This window comes from Stylophora pistillata, chromosome 9 (genome assembly GCF_964205215.1).
Source record: "Stylophora pistillata chromosome 9, jaStyPist1.2, whole genome shotgun sequence".
Lineage (NCBI taxonomy): Eukaryota > Metazoa > Cnidaria > Anthozoa > Scleractinia > Pocilloporidae > Stylophora > Stylophora pistillata.
The window spans coordinates 23,862,794-23,880,820 of NC_142527.1; the positions used below are offsets into that span (position 1 = coordinate 23,862,794).

At 38.5% G+C, this 18,027-nt stretch overlaps 3 protein-coding genes and 2 pseudogenes across 3 annotated transcripts; 2 read left to right on the plus strand and 3 right to left on the minus strand.

The window, feature by feature from the left end:
• Positions 1–2,520: 2,520 nt before the first annotated feature.
• LOC148723915 (beta-2 adrenergic receptor-like) lies at positions 2,521–3,741 on the minus strand (annotated as a pseudogene).
• Positions 3,742–6,491: 2,750 nt separating this feature from the next.
• LOC148723916 (histamine H2 receptor-like) lies at positions 6,492–8,109 on the minus strand (annotated as a pseudogene).
• A 1,058-nt stretch (positions 8,110–9,167) lies between these two features.
• LOC148723917 (uncharacterized) lies at positions 9,168–10,285 on the plus strand. Its single transcript, XM_088734506.1, has 2 exons — positions 9,168–9,446; positions 9,529–10,285. Exons 1-2 carry the CDS (start codon positions 9,202–9,204, stop codon positions 10,283–10,285), a joined length of 1,002 nt encoding a protein of 333 aa, XP_088590632.1. The 5' UTR covers positions 9,168–9,201.
• On the plus strand, positions 10,286–11,693 carry LOC148723918 (uncharacterized). Its single transcript, XM_088733784.1, has one exon. The coding sequence runs from the start codon at positions 10,627–10,629 to the stop codon at positions 11,317–11,319; it is 693 nt and encodes a 230-aa protein (XP_088589910.1). The 5' UTR covers positions 10,286–10,626; the 3' UTR covers positions 11,320–11,693.
• Positions 11,694–12,194: 501 nt separating this feature from the next.
• Positions 12,195–13,520, minus strand: LOC148723919 (uncharacterized). The gene has a single exon (XM_088734507.1). It carries the CDS (start codon positions 13,518–13,520, stop codon positions 12,195–12,197), a length of 1,326 nt encoding a protein of 441 aa, XP_088590633.1.
• Between the last annotated feature and the right edge of the window lie 4,507 nt (positions 13,521–18,027).

Genomic DNA, 18,027 nt, shown 5'->3' on the forward strand with positions numbered 1-18,027 from the left:
TTACATTAATATTCAGCTTCAAATTAGACAATTGTGCCCTCTGAGCTGGTCTGAGAGTGTGACACGTTTGAGATCAGTGTTAAAAAAGAAATCTTTCGGCTGTTGACTTTTGTATTTTTTTTATTCAGTTGCCCCCTGAGCTAGTCTATGAGTGTGACACCTTTGAGATTAGCTCAAAAATAATCTTTCAGCTGTTTATTCTTATTGATATTTCAAATCTTCCTTTAATAATGTAAAAATTAAAGTTGGAGAATTTTCTCAACATTATCTATCAACGATAGAGTCCTTTTTCCTCTACTGAGGTGTCCTCAGAGCTCTGTCTCTTTAACCGCCACATCTCTTGATCTTTAATCTTTCGTACCATCAGGTTTCCAGCTGAAAGGTAAGGCAGAAGGCCTGGCGGAACTCTTTATTTCGAAAGTAATATACGAATGGATTGATTGCTGATGAAGTAAAAGCGATTATTTCAACCCAAGGCCACACAGCAAACATCAATGCATTGAATTTATTCCCCTTGTTTACCAGAGCATAATAAAGTTCAAGAAATGGCAGAATTAAACTGGGCATCCATGTTATTATATAAGCCCCCAAAACAAAACCGATTGTTTTCATAGCTTTCAAGCTTTGCAGAGAACGAACTGTAAAACTGTCGTTGTACATCGAAGGATTTTCTCCAGCTTATATTTAAAGAAATTGTCTTTTTGCCGATTTCAAAAATAAAAAGATAAGAAAATGAAACTATTGGTAACGGAATAACAAATGCTACAAATCCCATCGAAGTACACAACACAGCAACAAATTAAAATTTTCTCTTTTGACAAAAGCTCGGTGGGTATAAACAAAGTCGAGAAAGGAACACCCAATAACCACTGTCAGAGTGGTTATCAAATTAGACAAGTGGTTATCAAATTAGAAAAAGTGTCACTGTGTGACACTGTGTGACACTTTTTCTTGGTTACAATTTCCTGATAGCGGAATGGAAACCGAATCGCAATAAACCGGTCAATAGAAACGCAAGAAATGTTGAAAGTGGTGGCGGCGGTTATGTGAATCCACAAAACCAAAGTGAAACAAAGTGCTATAAAGAAGTGGCTGAATCCAAAATCTGATAGCAATCCAAACGGGATCCATGACAAGGCCAACAAAAAAGTCCGCCATGGATAACGATGCTAAATATCGATTGAAAACTGTTCGGAAAGACTCATTTTTGCCGAATAACCACAACATAACCGTGTTTCCACTTGCAGCTATAAAACTACAAAAGGAGAGCCACACTGACAGAACAATGGATGTTGCACTGCTGAGATGAACCTTCGGGTGGCTTTCATTCATGATGGGATCGTTTTAAGCTCCACAGGAGAGAAAAGAAAGTAAATTTGGGAAATGCTTGCAATATTTTCGTCCTCCCCACAATCCAAACAGATGTTGCTGACGCAGAAATGTTTTTGCAGGAATCATCATCTTAATTTACTTAGATGTTCCTTTTGTTGACAAGCATGCCATGTAATAATCCCGAAAATAGTGAAAGATTATCTCTATGAAAATGTTACGTAATCTCCATGAATGTCTTAACTCTCCCCGATCTCTCATTATCGATAAAGAAAACCACCGCAACGATTGACTTTGTGGGAAATATAAAAATAAATTCAAAGAAAAAGGCTTCTTTGACGTGCAGCTGTTTCAGCGACAGGGTGTCTATGTGAAACACCTTATGGCACCAACTAAACTAATGCATGGCAATGTCTATCCTTTTCACAGTTCAATTTTTCTTCAACTAGTAGGCGACAAAAAAACTAGGTATATTATCACTTTGGCATCGTTGCGCATATCGGAGGCTAAAATGGAGACTTTGCGGGCCGGTTCATAGAGACTATTGTTTTAACAGTACTTGAACAGTCTAATTCCCTAATTTTCGATCTGTTAGGGGAATAAGTTTTAGGCTTATGAAAGAAAGATACAGTGAACGTCTTATTTTATCATGATTATGATTACATGTATCTCTCACTTCAGTACGAGGCCATCTGTAAAATGAGATGAATAAGATACAAAGTGCATACCCAACACCCTTAAATAAACCCCTAAATGAACCCTCAAGTTAAATTTTGATAGACAGAGCTAATAACCCCAAATCACCCTACACTAAAGAAAGTTTTCCCTTTCTAATACTTCTACACCTACACCAAAGTTCTCTCCCGTGAAAAGCTCCGGCTGGCAAAATTTATTTCAAACCATTTTGTATGATCCCTGACGGATACAATATTATAAAACAGTGAGGGTACGTCTTCGCATTCTGCACAATGGCAAAAGTAATAAGAGTTATGCCTGAGACATCATGAAATAAAATCAAGAAAAACAATGAAATTGAGGGAATTGAGCACGAATACTGGTAGATTGAAACAATTGGCACGAGTCTGCGGGTCTCTTAGCAGCATTGATACGTAGATGATACATCACATTCTCGTGTAACCATAAAAGGTACTCTTAATTTCAGAGTCTAAAAACATAATACACACCATTAAGTGAAGGCGAAGTTCGGCCTGTACTTTTATTTGGATACTAACCAACTGTTATCACAGAAAAATGGACAATTGAAAGTTCGGTCCGTTTCAACGTCGCCCGTCAATGGGAGGGAAAAGCTTTGTGATTGAGTTGTCCTCAGAGCGCGGTCTCTTTGATCGCTGTATCTCCAGATCTCACACCTTTTCTTAGCGCCAGGTGTCCACCTGGTTTAGGTCAGTTTTGTTGTGGGCTTTTCTCCGCGAGTCTACAAGGCAACCAGCGAAAAATACGGAGAAAAACTAGGCGAAACTCTTGATTTCGGAAGTAATATATAAAAGGATCAATTGCTGATGAAGTAAAAGCGATTGTGTCAACCCAAGGCCATACAACAAAGAACGATTTATGAGTTCTAGCCCAATTACTTTCCCAGACGTGATAAAAATCAATAAACAGCAAAACTGAACTGGGCATCCATGTTATCATGCAAGCACTTAAAACAAAACCGATTGTTTTGATAGCCTTGAAATTTTGAATCGTATGAACTCTACAACTGTCGTTGTAAGATGTAGGATTCCCCCTTGCTAATATTTTATAAAATTCTTTTTGCCGATATGAAAATACAAATGTAGGAACATGAGACCACTAACACATGAATAATAAATATTATAAATGCCGAAGAGATGAACAGCACTGCAAAATCAATATTTTCCTCGTGGTCTACAACAAACGTCGAGAAAAGAAGGACCAATGACAATAGCCACACCAAAATAATGACTGTTACATCGTTTCTGGGCCACAATGTCCTGATAACGGAAAGGAAACCGAATAGCAATAAATCGGTGGACAGAAACACAGCAAATGTTGAAAGTAGTGGCGCCGGCTGTGTGAACCCACAACATTAATGTAAAATCTTACAAAGCATTAGGAACTGGTGGCTGAATCCAACACTGATATGACAACGATCCACACAGGGTCTATCACAAGCCCAACTAAAAAGTTTGCTACGGACAACGAGGCTAAACAGCGGTTGGAAATTGATCGTAGAGACTCGTGTTTGTAGAACAATCACGAGATAACCACATTTCCAGTTAGAGCTGCAAAACTGCACAAAGAGAGCGACAGTGATATAACGATGGATGCTGCACTGCTGAGATGTTCTTCCGTGTGGCTATCATTCTTGTCAAGATGGTGTGCAGCAGCAACACGCAAAGGAAGGTAAGTTGTGGAACGCTTGAAAATTTCTTATCCTTTCTTCAAACCAACCAGATTTTTCTGAAAGGGAAACATTTTTGCAGGGATCATAATAAAAAAAACACAGAAATTTTTTTCAGTAACAAAGACGACTAAATGATCTCAAATCTGAACTTTTAAAATTCCTAGAACGGTGAAAGAGATAAAAAGAATCAGTCTTAATCCTTCCTTGCCCTAATTATCGATAAAAATGCTCACCGATACGATAGATTTAGAAGAAAATTAAAGGACTGAAAAGTTTCCCTAGACTTGCAGCTGCTTAAGTGAAAGGATATTTACATTGGAGAACTGGCTTGAATTTGCATAGTCAAATTGTTAGCGACTCCCGGGTTATCAGTTAAATGGAGTATAACATGTTAAACGATAAAAATACAACTATATTTAATCTGAAATATCGTAAGGGTTTCCTTGTATTGGTGTCGGGAAAAGGAATAGAAACATTATATTACTTCAAACCATTTGATATAAAAAAAATATAAAAGACAGGTTGATTACTTCTTATTCCTTTTGGAAGTCTCATCTTAAAGGTAGAGTTTGGTCACGTTTTCTTCGTGGTGATCGTGAAATTGACATGGAAACATTTGTTCAGTTCCTACGGTAATTGGAACTCGTGATAGTGTCTTGGGAAAGCTATGTTATTAATTAAGTTAGTTTGTTAGTTCAGTTACGGAAAATCGCCCTGGTAAAAGGTCACGTTCGACACCTCTCGTTCTTAGAGGTGACTCAAGGTGTAAACATGTGATAACCTTCATGTTTCGCAACTAGATTGTTATTATGGCTGGCACGTAGCGACTTGGGGCGGTACTTGTGAACGTTCCTTCTTCTCCAATTCTTGTGATCATTATGTTGTTATGTAACAGTGTTCAAAGGTAACTTTCTCTTATGATACCCTTTCAGGTGTGAGAAATATTCTGTCAATAGGTTAGTTATGATTTTTATATTACCAATCTCGTTTCTGTTCTGGCCGATCTCAACTGTAAGAATAAGAAATTTAAGCTAGAAAATGATTTTCTAACTGCGCAAAAAACTCGAAGGCGCATACCTAGTAAACAGGAACTGTTATACGTAATCAAACATGATTCGCTGGCTGTTATGGAACGATGACGATACAAAAAGATTGACAGCTTAATAGTGCCACCTGAAGTGTCACCTTTATAAAAGGTGACATTCGCTCTCCTCATTAGATAGGTAGAAGCCAGTCCCCGTTGTGACAACTTGAAGAAAAAAGAGATTAAAGTTGGATCAACCGAACAAACGAGTGTTAGAGATTTTACATCTAACAAACACTAATCATTAAAGTGAAAAATTTTCATGGCTCAGGAGGCATAGGTACGATTCCCTCCGACAATTGACGAATTTGATGATTTGATGATATCATGGTCAATCTTGGCCAATAATGGCTTAATGTTAGGGTGAAGTTCAGTGGAATTCTCGTTCCAGGCGCCCGTTTCTCGAAAGTCTTGGTGACTTAACGGGCCCGAAGCCATGTTTAAAAATAAAAATTTAAAGGATAGGAAAGCAGGTTCTAGCTCCCAAACCAGTCCTTCTGTTTCTTTAGCTAAATAAATAAATAAATAAATAATGGACTTATATAGCGGTATATCCGACTGCACTATGGCGCTTTGCAATACTGAGTTAAAAAGATAATGACTACAATTGATTAAAGACAAAATAATTAAGACAAACAATCACCTAAAATCACAAAATATTTGAAAAGAGAGCTTTTTTAAAAAAGGTAAGTCTTCAGACTTACCTTACAAACAGCCAAAAAAAAAACAGCCAAAGAAAAACCAGGCTGTCTCAAATGAATGGGCAGAGCATTCCACAACCGTGGGGCAGCCACCGCGAATATTCTGTCAATAAGTTAGTTTTATTGATAGTTTTATTGTATAGTTTTATTGTATCATTTTCAAAAGTTTTAAAATCCCCATCTGGAAAGAAAACAGAACAGCTTTACGGGCCCGTTAAGTTACCTGGACTTTCGAGAAACTCTTCAATTTAGCCAGACAATTCTAATCACCATGGAACGTTGATTGAGCTTCTTAGAAAACTTTTGACAATTTAATTTGGCTCCAAAATAAGCAGCGACACCAGGTCCACTGTTGAGTCAAATTCGAAATGGGTTGAGGAAAAAAAAGAGAGGATCATGATCCAAAGTTTGTTACCTCAATACTTATCAAACAACTTTGCAACAAATTGATCTGAAGTTTGTCACCTGCTAAAACTGAATGGAGCAGAACTTTCATAAGCACAAAATGCTCCCTGAGCACAGAATAATGATTAATTGTCATTTTGCTGTGAATGTGTGATATACATTAGCATAAATAAAAGTATCTGCTGAGAACCATTCAGGAAAAAGGGGAAGATATTTTTGTACTCTGTTAAGGCACTCAATATCGTCAAAAATACGAATATTGTGTAATAAGTATTTTTAGGAAATCTACAATGATTTAGAGATAAATGCAAAACTGCTTAGGCCTTCTTCCGGCTGAAGCAGCTTCTATCAGCAAGCTGCAATAATAGATTTGACCTGATCATCCCAGCCGGGATCACTAAGTTGACGCCAAATAACCTGACATCACCACATCAACTGATGCCATTTATAGAGAAGAGTACAACCTGCTCTACATCATTTTATTAACATCTCCATATAAGGCAACTGAGTAATTCCAAAAGCAAATCATAGAATTTAGGCAATGTGTGGAGGGTGTAGTACATATCGAGAGACTTTCGAACTAAGGATTGTTGCAAAGACGATTTTTTTATTAGATATAACACACTATTATTATAAAATTTGTTATTAAAGCACAAACCAAAGTTGCAGTCCATTTCATCAATCAATGGCAGAGTCATTTTTCCTCCAAGATGTCCTCGGAGCTCAGGTTTTTATTCCCTACATCTCCAGAACTCACACCATTTCGTACCATTGAGCTTCGAGTTGAATTCAGCCCGGTTGTTTTTGTGCTTTCCTTCCTGTGTTCACTGGGTAACCAGCGAAAGGTACGGCGAAAGGCTTGGCGGAACTATTTATTTCGAAAGTAATAAATGAATGGATTTATTGCTGATGAGGTAAAAGCGATTGCCTCAACCCAAGGCCACACAATATAATATAATCTATTAACTTTATCCCAGTCATTTATCACGGTATAATAACAATCAACAAACAGAACAACAAAACTGGGCATCCATGCGATAATACAAGCACCTAAAACAAAACCGACTGTTTTTATAGCTTTAAAATTTTGAGTTGTAGAAACTCTGGAATTGCCGTTGGATATTGTGGAATTTTCTCCTGCTGATATTCTTTGAAATTGTTTTTTTGCCGATTTGAAAATAAAAATATAGGAACACGAGACTACAAGTATTGGAACAGCAAATGTTATAGATGCCACAGAAATCCACAGCACTGAGACATTAATGCTTTGCTCGCCATGTACTGACAACATCGAGAAAGGAAGACCCAGTGAAAATAACCACACCAAAATTATCACCGTGTAGCATCTTTTCTTGGTTACAATGTCTTGATAATGAAAAGGAAACCGAATGGCGATAAATCGGTCGATTGAAACACAGCATATGTTGAAAGTAGTGGTGACAGTTGTGTGAATCCACAAAAATTCTAAAAAGAAGTTAAAAACGCTGTGAAATGTTAACCACCATGTGAAAATGACCCAAGCAGGCACTATCACCAACCCAACGAAAAGGTCAGCAACGGATAAAGAGGCCAAGAAACGGTTGGAAATTGTTCGTAGAGACTCATTTTTGTAGAATAGCCACAACGCAACTACATTTCCAGCTACGGCTGCAATACCAGACAAGGAGAGCCACAGTGATAGAACGATGGACGCTGCACTGCTAAGCTGAACGTTTGGGTCGCTATCATTCATGGTTAGATGGTGGAAAGCGACAGCAGAAGAGAGAAATTAAGCTTCAGAAATGCTTGAAATTTTCCTTTCCTCTCTGCAAACCAAACAGATCTTTCTGAAACTTAAGTGTCAGTTGGATGAATTATCATATCCCTGTCATCCAATATCCTTTCTTATTTACAAGCGCGTCCCATTGATCTTTAAAATTTTCCGAAACGGTGACAGAGACAAAAAAAGACGACGAAAACAACTATTTCTAGGAAATGTTTCCAATCCTTACCAATTCTTAATCCTTCTCTGTCTCTCATTATCGATAAAAGAGTCATCGCTACAATTCAAGTGATTTTGTGGAAAATTTAGAACCAAAATTAACAGAAAAGTTTCCCTTGACATGCAGGTGTTTTTTAACTAGAAACAGGATGTCTGTTAGGAAACTCTCAATTGGAATCCTCATAACACTAACAACTCCTGGTAAACAGTTAAATGGAGTTTCGTTCTAATCACAAAAGTGACAGCATTGATTCACACCGAGTTAGCGGGCGAATTTGATGCTAAATGTTGTAGTCTGATCATCTAACAACAGAAAACGTATTTGTGTCTAGAATAATGGATGACTGCCAAAATGAAGCGTGATTTTAATCTGTCATTATTTGTTTTCAAAAGTAATTATCCTTCTGGGTCATAACAAACTCAGCTCTTAGTCTCCGGAAGATTTAATGACAAGCACTTTCGGAAGTCGGAAAAGACATTTGGTTTTTTTTTTTTTTGAATGAAATACGACTAGACCAATTACCCGGCGATATCAAACGAACGTAAAAAAGTATCGTACCGCTGTAATTTTAGACATGTGCTATTACAGCTGTTCTTAGGGCTGGATATTCTTGTTAACTACCGCAGTTAATAAAACAAAAAAATTTATGCTCTCCCTATAACTTCCTGAGAAGGATTAAAGGCCGATATAACTGCTTTGCCTGAGCTCTGTTTGCTGGGCTGGATAGATAGCCAGATAACAAGCCAAGATTGAACGTAAAGGACTATAGGTGAAACCCAAAGCCAGTTTATTAAAGAAATAAGTTCAATCAAAATGACAATTTTCCAAAACATAAAATTGTTAAGAATGTTACAAATTTGTTGAAACTTTGGCCCAGTAAAGGTGAGGGCAACCACAAACGCAGGCAACATGGCAACTGGGCAGGGTTGGGAGGGGAAAAGCTTCAGCTGGCTTGTCCACGAGTTTGAGGCAAATGTGCCTGATCCAATCAGAATCGCGCGTACGTGTGGTGAATATGGGATACCGCTGGCCACTTGGCACGTGAATGCTACTATTACATAACAAGGAAAATAGTTCTGCCTTTTCGCAATAATGATACAACAATAATAAGAAGGAAGTTATAGGGAGCATAAAAATCCTATTTGCTGGCAAATATTTCATTTATACTCTGCCTATAACTTCCTTGGAAGGTTTAAAGGCGATATAACTGTTTTGCCTGAGCTCTGTTTGCTGGGCTGGATAGATAACCTGATAACAAGCCAAGATTGAACGTAAAGGACTATACGCTTAATTCCAAAATGGCGGCCACCGCGGATGGTCTGGGCCGAGTTGACACGAAAGCGAGGCATCGAGGGCCAACGCCAAAGACAACAGAAGATGGCGTCTCTTGCAAACACTCTTGTGTACGGTCCTCCGTTTTTAACTGAAGACGATATTCCGGGAAGTTCATTAAACGGAAGAGATCCGAATCGTTTAAAAAATTCTGAGCTGAAGTTTTGGTTGAAATGTCGCGGGGATAGCTGTAAAGGATTATCGACCAAAGCGCAACTTTGCAAGCGGTAAGATATGTGTTTATGTTGACTTCAAATCATTGCTGTGGTTGCTATGGCCTTGAATCTTACTGGATTCATTCCTTTACAGAGTCAACGACTACCTCCAAGCAAATGTTGCTCATCTCCTTGTGGATCCGGATGAAAACTTTATCTACACAAGGCGTAAACAGAATCGTAACAGAGTCTGTACTGAGGACCAAAGAGCCGAATCCGCCGATTCCGACTTGTCGACTCCGCTGGACCCGGACAACACAAAGAACATCGCTTTTCCTGCGAACGGATGGGGTACATCCCTTGCCAAAGGCCCGATGTTTACTCGTGCAGAATTAGAGAAACATATAAGTGATTCTGGAAAAAAGAATCGACATGGTGAGCATCATTCGCTGCCCAGAGGATTACAAAAATCCAAGCAGTTTCTGGCTGATGAGTATTTGCATGAAATACAAACGCACTCTGATCAGAGGTATTTTTACTTCCGTGCTAAGTGTTTTCATAGTTTCAAGGTCAATGAAGCACCGCACAACTCAAAACTAGCACTCTGTATGGTGACAGGAAATGTGGAGTATGCCTACTGTGGGCCAAGTTGTGCTGCAGGTAAATCTGGTTTTTGCAATCACATTCTGGCTTTAATGATAAAAGTTTGCAAATACACTATTTATAATTGCAAAGATGTGCGAGATTTGAAGGATGAGGAGGATGAAAATCCAACCAGTGCATGCACATCAGCTTTGCAAAATTGGCACAAATCAAGACTAGAAGGTATCCGCTCCCAGCCTGTCATGGATGTGGTTGTTTCAAATCCTGCAAATAATGCTGAACGTGTCAAAAAAACAGGAGTTTTCTGACAGAAGCAAGAAAGGGAGAAAGTGATCAGAAGAGGAAGCTTGAACAATTACTACATTCTCTTGAGCAGCATAGCTCAACGCTTGGCATAACTCAAGTGGTTGATCCCTCGAGTATTGATACATCACCTGTTGTTGACACTCGTTTTGGGCAATGCCCAGTTGGGTCATTTGGATCGTATCAGCTTTCCTTTACTGAATCGAACTTCACATTTGTAACCTTGTTTGATGGATTTGACTGTACAGAACACTGCACAGCAAATGAATTCCCGGCCTACCCTTCGTTCCCATTGGATGATTTCTGCGGATCATTTCAGACCCCTGACAACCTCACTGTTAAAGAAATGGAACTGCTGAAGAGCTTGACTGTTGGTGTTATAGAGGCAAACAAAATGGAAGAGAAAACCAGAGAGCAAGCAAGTTGTGAGGAATGGATGCGAGAAAGAAAATTGAGATTCACTGCCTCTAATTTTGGAAAAATTTCTCGAAGACAGAGGAACCACACCAAATTTGTGGAAGATCTTTTAGCACAGAAGACATTTTCTTCAGCTGCTGTAGAACATGGCAAAAAGTATGAGCCGGTGGCACTGAAGGAATATGAGAAACATATGAGGAAAATGGGAAAACCTGTAAAAGTGTTAAAGAGTGGACTGTTTGTTTCTCCGAAGGTTCCAATTTTAGTATGTTCCCCAGATGCCAAAATCATTGACTTGAGCTGCAAAGACAGGTTTGGGCTTGGTGAGGTAAAATGCCCATCGTCGAAATTCCATGTGACTCCCCTCAAGGCTTGTGATGACCCTGGCTTCTTTATGGAAAACAAAAATGGGAAGCCATCTTTAAAAAGAAGCCATGTTTACTACGATCAGGTGCAAGGACATATGGGCCTATCAGGGGTACCGTGGTGTGACTTTATTGTTTACACTAGTAAAGGACTAAGTGTGGAGAGGATCAAGTTTGATCAGGACCACTGGAACAACTTATGTGGAAAACTATGTGACTATTATTTCAAGCACTTTCTTCCAGTTGCTGCTCTGTAAAACATAGCCAAAAAATACAAAGCAGTATGTTACAAATTTTATTGTCTGATGAATACTCATGATCTATTCATATGAAGTTAGTCGTGATCATAAATGTGTAAAGAAATCAAGACTACATTTGACTCAGATAATTGACGAACCCTCTCTAACTTACCGCTAACTCGAAGTAATTTACATTTTCCTTCAGGTCATTTTCTATATGATTTTTACCCTCGATAACTCAAATCATTGCTATTTCCCAGAGGGTTCAAGTAATCGGGAGCCAACTGCAGTTTTTTTTTTTTTTTTTTTTTTTTATAGAAACCAAATACCCTGACAAAGACAACTGGCCTTTTATCATAATTTATTGTAATAATAAAAAATACTGGCAAATATTTCAGTGTCAGTTGAGACTATTGAATAGAAAAATATTTGCAAAATTACTATATATTGGATTGCAATTTTGTAATCATAGCGCAAGTCTCTACGGTGTCTACATCACGTGGCAATGCACAATTTCAACAAACATCGTGCTGTTAATTAGCCCAAAAAGTAATTTTACAACTTACTTCTTGAAAATTTTACATACAAAATAAAAACTAAAAGGATAAGAATTGAATTAAAAAAATCATTTGCCAAGAGATTTCAACACCAGGGCCTTTTTCAGTTTTCCCTCAAACATAAATATTTTGCTATCAAAACAAGTTATGCACTTATGATGCTGTTCTGAAAATTGCATAGCATGGCACATACCGCCCACATTTGGTTTACAACCCCAAACAGGGTGAACGGTACTACACTATCCCATATATGACAATTTTTAATTTTATTTATTGCCCTTTCAACATGAATCCGAACAGAAGCGATCGACTGTGTCTCAACAACTTCTGCTGCGCTCATTTGACCCTTGCTTCCCAAAAAGGTGGAATATTTAGGGACACTCCAAGGGGTAGAAGGTCCTGAATAGTAAAGCCTTTATCGGCCATGACAGAATCTCCCCTATTAAAAGGCAGATTCAGAAATCCTGATCTTGTAACAATTTCCCTGTCAGAAATATGACCAGTGTATAGCTGGCTGATGAAGGTAATAGCACCTCCTGGTGAGATGCCAATCAAACCTTTAAGAGTTGTGTGGTTTTTGTAAGAACTAAAAAGTTCACTGTTAAGGCGTAGACTCTTGGGCATCTGGCATCGTACCTCAGTACAGTCAATAACGACCCTAGTTGAGGGGTATTTGTCTTTAAAGTCAGCAGGCATGCACAAATCCACTTTTGCTCTTGATGGCCACACTGGAATTACACTGAATTTTAAGAACATAAAATTTATCCATGAAATTATTATTCTGCTTACTGTTGTCTGTGAGACTCCATACAAGTGGCTTAAATGCTCCTCCTTGAACCCCTGCCTTAGTCTGCAAAGGGTCAAAAAGAATTCTTCCTTTGGGCTCAATTGGCGTGGCCTACCCTGCTTGGGAATATCTTCCTCATCCCTCTGACAGGGTGGGGAGGGGACATCACATGGTGAATCCGAGTGCCAGTAATTTATATTTTCCCCTTTCTTACCAGGATCTAAAAACGCGAAAACACTTTCTAAGACATTTTTGTTTGGGAACCCCGTATAAAAAGCGATATCCTTCTCCGAGGGCAAAAATTTCTCAATGCAGAACACCCTTGACTGCAAGGAATCGTTCCGGCGTTTAAGTTCCTCTACTTCCGACTGGAAATTGTTATTTGAAATAGTGATTTTACGGATTTCCCCGACAAGCCGTTCATTTTCAAGTTTAAGTTCGCAAATAAGAGCTTCCAGATCCTCAGCTGGTTCTTCTACTGTGGTGCTTGCCGAATCTGCTAGTGTTGACGGGAAGGAAGCGCGAGATTCTTGAAATGTCACTAGATCGCACGTGGAACAGTTGTCGACTCGTACTGGCGCAATTGTCGTCTCCTGTGATTTTGTCGCGGTTTTTTTCAAAATCAGAGTTCTTTTCCTCGGTGATTTTCGCTTGATCGGCGAACCCTGCTTCCAAGGAAACAAAGATGTGACTGCCATGGATTTCAAACTCTTTTTACGGCCTTTGAGTGACGGTAGATAATCTGACGATTTGAAATGTCGCGAGCAAACTCTCGTGTGTTCTGTCACCTTGAAATCTTTACCCTCATCTCTTCGAATGGCAACGATCCACTTCTCTATTTTCAGGAAACTTGTGGTAAGAGATCTTAATACCATCTTCTTCGTAAACTTTCTTAGTGCAGCCAGGGACACAGCAATTTTGCGGCATGATGCTCTTTTTCTTTGCCATTAATTTACATACGTAAACACGAGACTTGGCCCTCGATGCCTCGTTTTCATGCTATTCGATCCAGACTCTCATCGGCCGCCGCCATTTTGGAATTAGGAGTATACAATACAATAATTTATTAAACTCTCCCCGGAGGGGCCTTTCGAAGCTTGAGAGCAAATGTGGCCAAAAATCTAACATTTTCAAAATATTGTGGCAACAGCCGAAAAATCGATTCGGCTCATATTCTCAAGTTAGGTAGGCCTTATGGTGAAACAAAGCACAATATACTTTGTTTGGCTGAATATCGATTTATTTTGGAGAAAATCGATAACAACTGAATTTCGCCAAAATGCCGCTTTTGAAGCTCAAAATTTCAGACGAATCTCGGAGCGTCGCGCCACGAATTAAAAACACTTGGACCGATAAAAAGTACCAAATCTTAAAAAAACAACATCAATACATGTGTTGACGGCAATTTGAGCAATTCTTGATCATTTATTTACACAATCTAATTAAATTTATCCGACCCTCCTCCAACAAGGTTAAAAATAGGTCAAAAGTAACCCGTTATTTAACTATGTGGTAAATAAAATAATCGACTGAAAATCTGGCTTTTGGAAGGCGAAGTGTGGTTCTTTTCGATCTCCAAAGGATATTTTGGGGTAATGATCCTGTGCGATTTAATCAACGTTAAAGTTGGATAAAATGAGCTGATTTGACGGTACCGTCAGTTATTCCAAAATGTACACATTCACACGCAAACTCAATTGTTTTGCATTTTACATCCAGTCTACAGCTAATTTATCATAATATAATCTTACCGTTCATATTGCTGAATCACAAAAGGCTATTGCAGTCCTGAAATTGTTGCATCGCTCCCATAATAGCGATATAACTTGACAAGATAGTCAACACCTCTTGATAATGAGTGTTTACAAAGCGTATCACGGGGTTTCTCCATTTCCATTTCGTTGAAAAGGAGGCTGTAATTACTTCACGTAAGAGATCTTTGTTTAAATATAGTATTCAACCAAACCGCGAACCAAACGTTCGCGAAATTAATGTTGCTTGTTCAGAAACATGTTACTCGTGTACGGAATAACGCTAATTAATTCAAAATGAGGTCCCCTGTCGGCAACTCCGCAAAAATACAACATTGGATTGTGAAGCACGTGGCTACAGAAACTATGGTCGAGTGTTACATATAGGAAACAGGAGCAAACAATTATTTAACTCCGTTCCTTATTGAGTTAATATAAATTTTTATTTAGTGAATTATTGTTTCGTTTGATAGAGCTCATTTTAGGACAAAAAGAACGAAAGGCAAACCTAGCTCGGTGATTAAAACCACTGCCTGCTACAATAAAACTCTATTTTACTGTTGATAAGATTTAAACTTCCCTGCACTCTTACTTAATTTTCTTCGGTTGACGGTATGTTGTTTTCAAAATGAGTTATAGTCAAACCTATTTCATGAAATTCAGAGGGGTGTTTTCATCGTTAATCGCTGATACCACACTGAGTATCTATAAACACTTGGGGCTATGTGTGAGAAGGAACCGGTCGAGATGACAATTGCCTTGAATGGAGATCGGGATTTTAAATGACTCATAAGTATTTTTTAAGACGCTGAAAGATTGAATCGTATTTTTTTTCTCTTCCTTACTATTTTAATCGTTATAGATTGTTTGATTAATTACAGAAGTTACCTTGAAACTGGCATTTTCGTTTACTAATAAAATAAATTGCAGAGAAAAGATTTGAACTCTGCAACAAGATTTTGTGTCGTTCTTCCTATAAGGATATCTGATGCTCGTTCAAAATTACAGTAAGAGTGCACTGTGACTTCGACAAACGATCCAGAAAACGGGAAACAGTAATTTAACCTCTTCTTGCTTGTTTAAGGTGGATTGAGAGCCATTCCACTTGTCTCGATTTTCCGGGCCAAAAGACGAAGTTGATCTAATTCTTAGCTAAGCAACCATATTCTCTCCTCCTGTTAACATACATACCATGACAATTTGTCCCTCGCCTAGTGCAAAGCTTGGTTTGGGGTAGAAGAGAGGCTCTAAGTTCGAGGCGCCGAGTTCCTTTTGATATATCAAACAATGCTCAATAATATATCGCCATATAAAGCATTGAAAAAACCAGGAAAGATTTATTACTCGACGTTTCGGGGTCATCGTGACTCCATTATCAAGAGACTAGTTTAAAAACATGCAAATAAGGAAAGGTACAAGAATAGCATAAATTAGACTGAACGGCTTAAACAAACACCTTGGCGCGGATGGAATCCGTTTGCACGTTCAGTGTTGGCTTACGCATGCGAATATACAACATTTCATTAACAAGGCAATCAAATTTGCCGTTACATTTCGTGATGACGTTGAATTGCTCGATCAAGCGTTCAGGCATTTCACTATTGTGCTGGAGGTGGTAGTGTTTGTAGATAGAAGATGATTTCCTAATAGGGGCCCTATTGTTAACCAACAATGTGTCGTTTATGAATTTAAATGTAACCTGTGTGATGCAGGGTATGTGGGCTATACTCGTGGTCACTTACACGAGCGCGTAGAAGGGCACACAAGGAAATCATCTTCTATCTACAAACACTACCACCTCCAGCACAATAGTGAAATGCCTGAACGCTTGATCGAGCAATTCAACGTCATCACGAAATGTAACGGCAAATTTGATTGCCTTGTTAATGAAATGTTGTATATTCGCATGCGTAAGCCAACACTGAACGTGCAAACGGATTCCATCCGCGCCAAGGTGTTTGTTTAAGCCGTTCAGTCTAATTTATGCTATTCTTGTACCTTTCCTTATTTGCATGTTTTTAAACTAGTCTCTTGATAATGGAGTCACGATGACCCCGAAACGTCGAGTAATAAATCTTTCCTGGTTTTTTCTATGCCTTTGCTTTAGCAAATCCCTGCTGATCAAGTATATAAAGCATTGATTGGCTTTGGACTTCTTATTTGGACCACTTATTTGGATCACTTATTTGGAACCAATTTCGAATGGTTAAAAATCAAGTGAACTGGGAAGTTAATCAGTAGCGCGCAAAAAGCCTATTATGAAAATGCCTTTAAGAACTGTTGTGGGGATCAAAGAAAAACATGGAAAACAATCAATGAACTGACCTCGCGAAATTCTAATAAAACTGTTATTAATGAGAGGGAACATAATGGAGTAAATTGTGGAAACCAAGCAGATGTAGCAGAAATGCTAAACTCATTTTTCACGGAAATTGGACCAAACCTTAGTAGAGACGTGACAGAAGTTGATAAATCCTTCGAAGAATTTCTTACTGAAACTGATAAAAATTTTGTTTTTGAAAAAACAACACCAACACATGTTGTTGCATTACTATCAAGGCTCTGCAAGTCAAAGGCGACTGGATTGACTGGATGATGTTCCTGCGAAAGTTCTAAGAGAATGTCCTGATGTACTAGCAGAATCTCTTACTCATATATTTAATCAATCCCTATTGACTGGCAACTTTCCCGATGAGTGGAAATCTGCCAGAGTCACCCCATTGTACAAAAATTCCGGGAAGCGCTCGAATCCAACGAATTATCGACCAATATCAGTAATTCCAGTGGTGGCCAAAGTCTTTGAACGGATAATCTACGATCAGCTTTATCATTATTTAACTAAAAACAACTTTCTCAAAACAACTTTCTTGTTTTCGGTCTTTGCATTCTACGCTCGCAGCACTTATCGAAGCTACAGATAGCTGGGCAGTGGATATAGACCGTGGTCTTGTTAATACCGTAGTCTTCTTAGACCTCAAAAAGGCATTTGATACAGTAGATCACGATATTTTATTACGAAAACTGCAATACTATGGAATTTTTTGGACCAGTCATCAATGGTTTGCTTCTTATTTAGATAACCGAACACAGATTTGTCATTTAAACTCTTGTAAGTCAACTCCGAAATGTCTGAGATGTGGTGTTCCCCAGGGAACAAGTTTGGGACCTCTTTTATTTTTGATATATATTAATGACTTACCACATTGTTTGACATATTCGGAACCTAGATTGTATGCAGATGATACCAGCCTGACGCTTGCCAGTACTGACATTGAGCATATAAATTATTGCCTTAATCACGACCTTAGCAATGTGTACGAATGGCTCTCTGCTAACAAACTTACCTTGAATATGGCAAAAAACTGAGTTCATGCTTATTGCATCAAGGCAGAAGTTATCACAGTTTACGGAAAGTCCCTCTCTTATTATAAACGAAAACGCAATCGAACAAGTAACCTCCGCTAAATCCCTTGGAGTTTATGTCGATCTAAATATAAATCGAGAGTGTCATATTGAAAACATCTCTAAGAAGATAGCTTGTGCCATTGGTGCGATTAAACGAATTCGGTGTCTCACTCCATTTAATGTTTTGATTAAAGTTTATAATAGCCTTATTCAACCACAAAACATT

What these genes read in the sequence shown, in the direction of transcription:
- LOC148723917 (XM_088734506.1), top strand. Translation starts at nt 9,202, where the DNA reads ATGGTCTGGGCCGAGTTGACACGAAAGCGAGGCATCGAGGGCCAACGC. An exon ending in AAAGCGCAACTTTGCAAGCG is followed by an intron (nt 9,447 to 9,528) that starts GTAAGATATGTG and finishes ATTCCTTTACAG; the next exon opens with AGTCAACGACTACCTCCAAG.
- LOC148723918 (XM_088733784.1), top strand. Translation starts at nt 10,627, where the DNA reads ATGGAACTGCTGAAGAGCTTGACTGTTGGTGTTATAGAGGCAAACAAA.
- LOC148723919 (XM_088734507.1), bottom strand. Translation starts at nt 13,520, where the DNA reads ATGGTATTAAGATCTCTTACCACAAGTTTCCTGAAAATAGAGAAGTGG.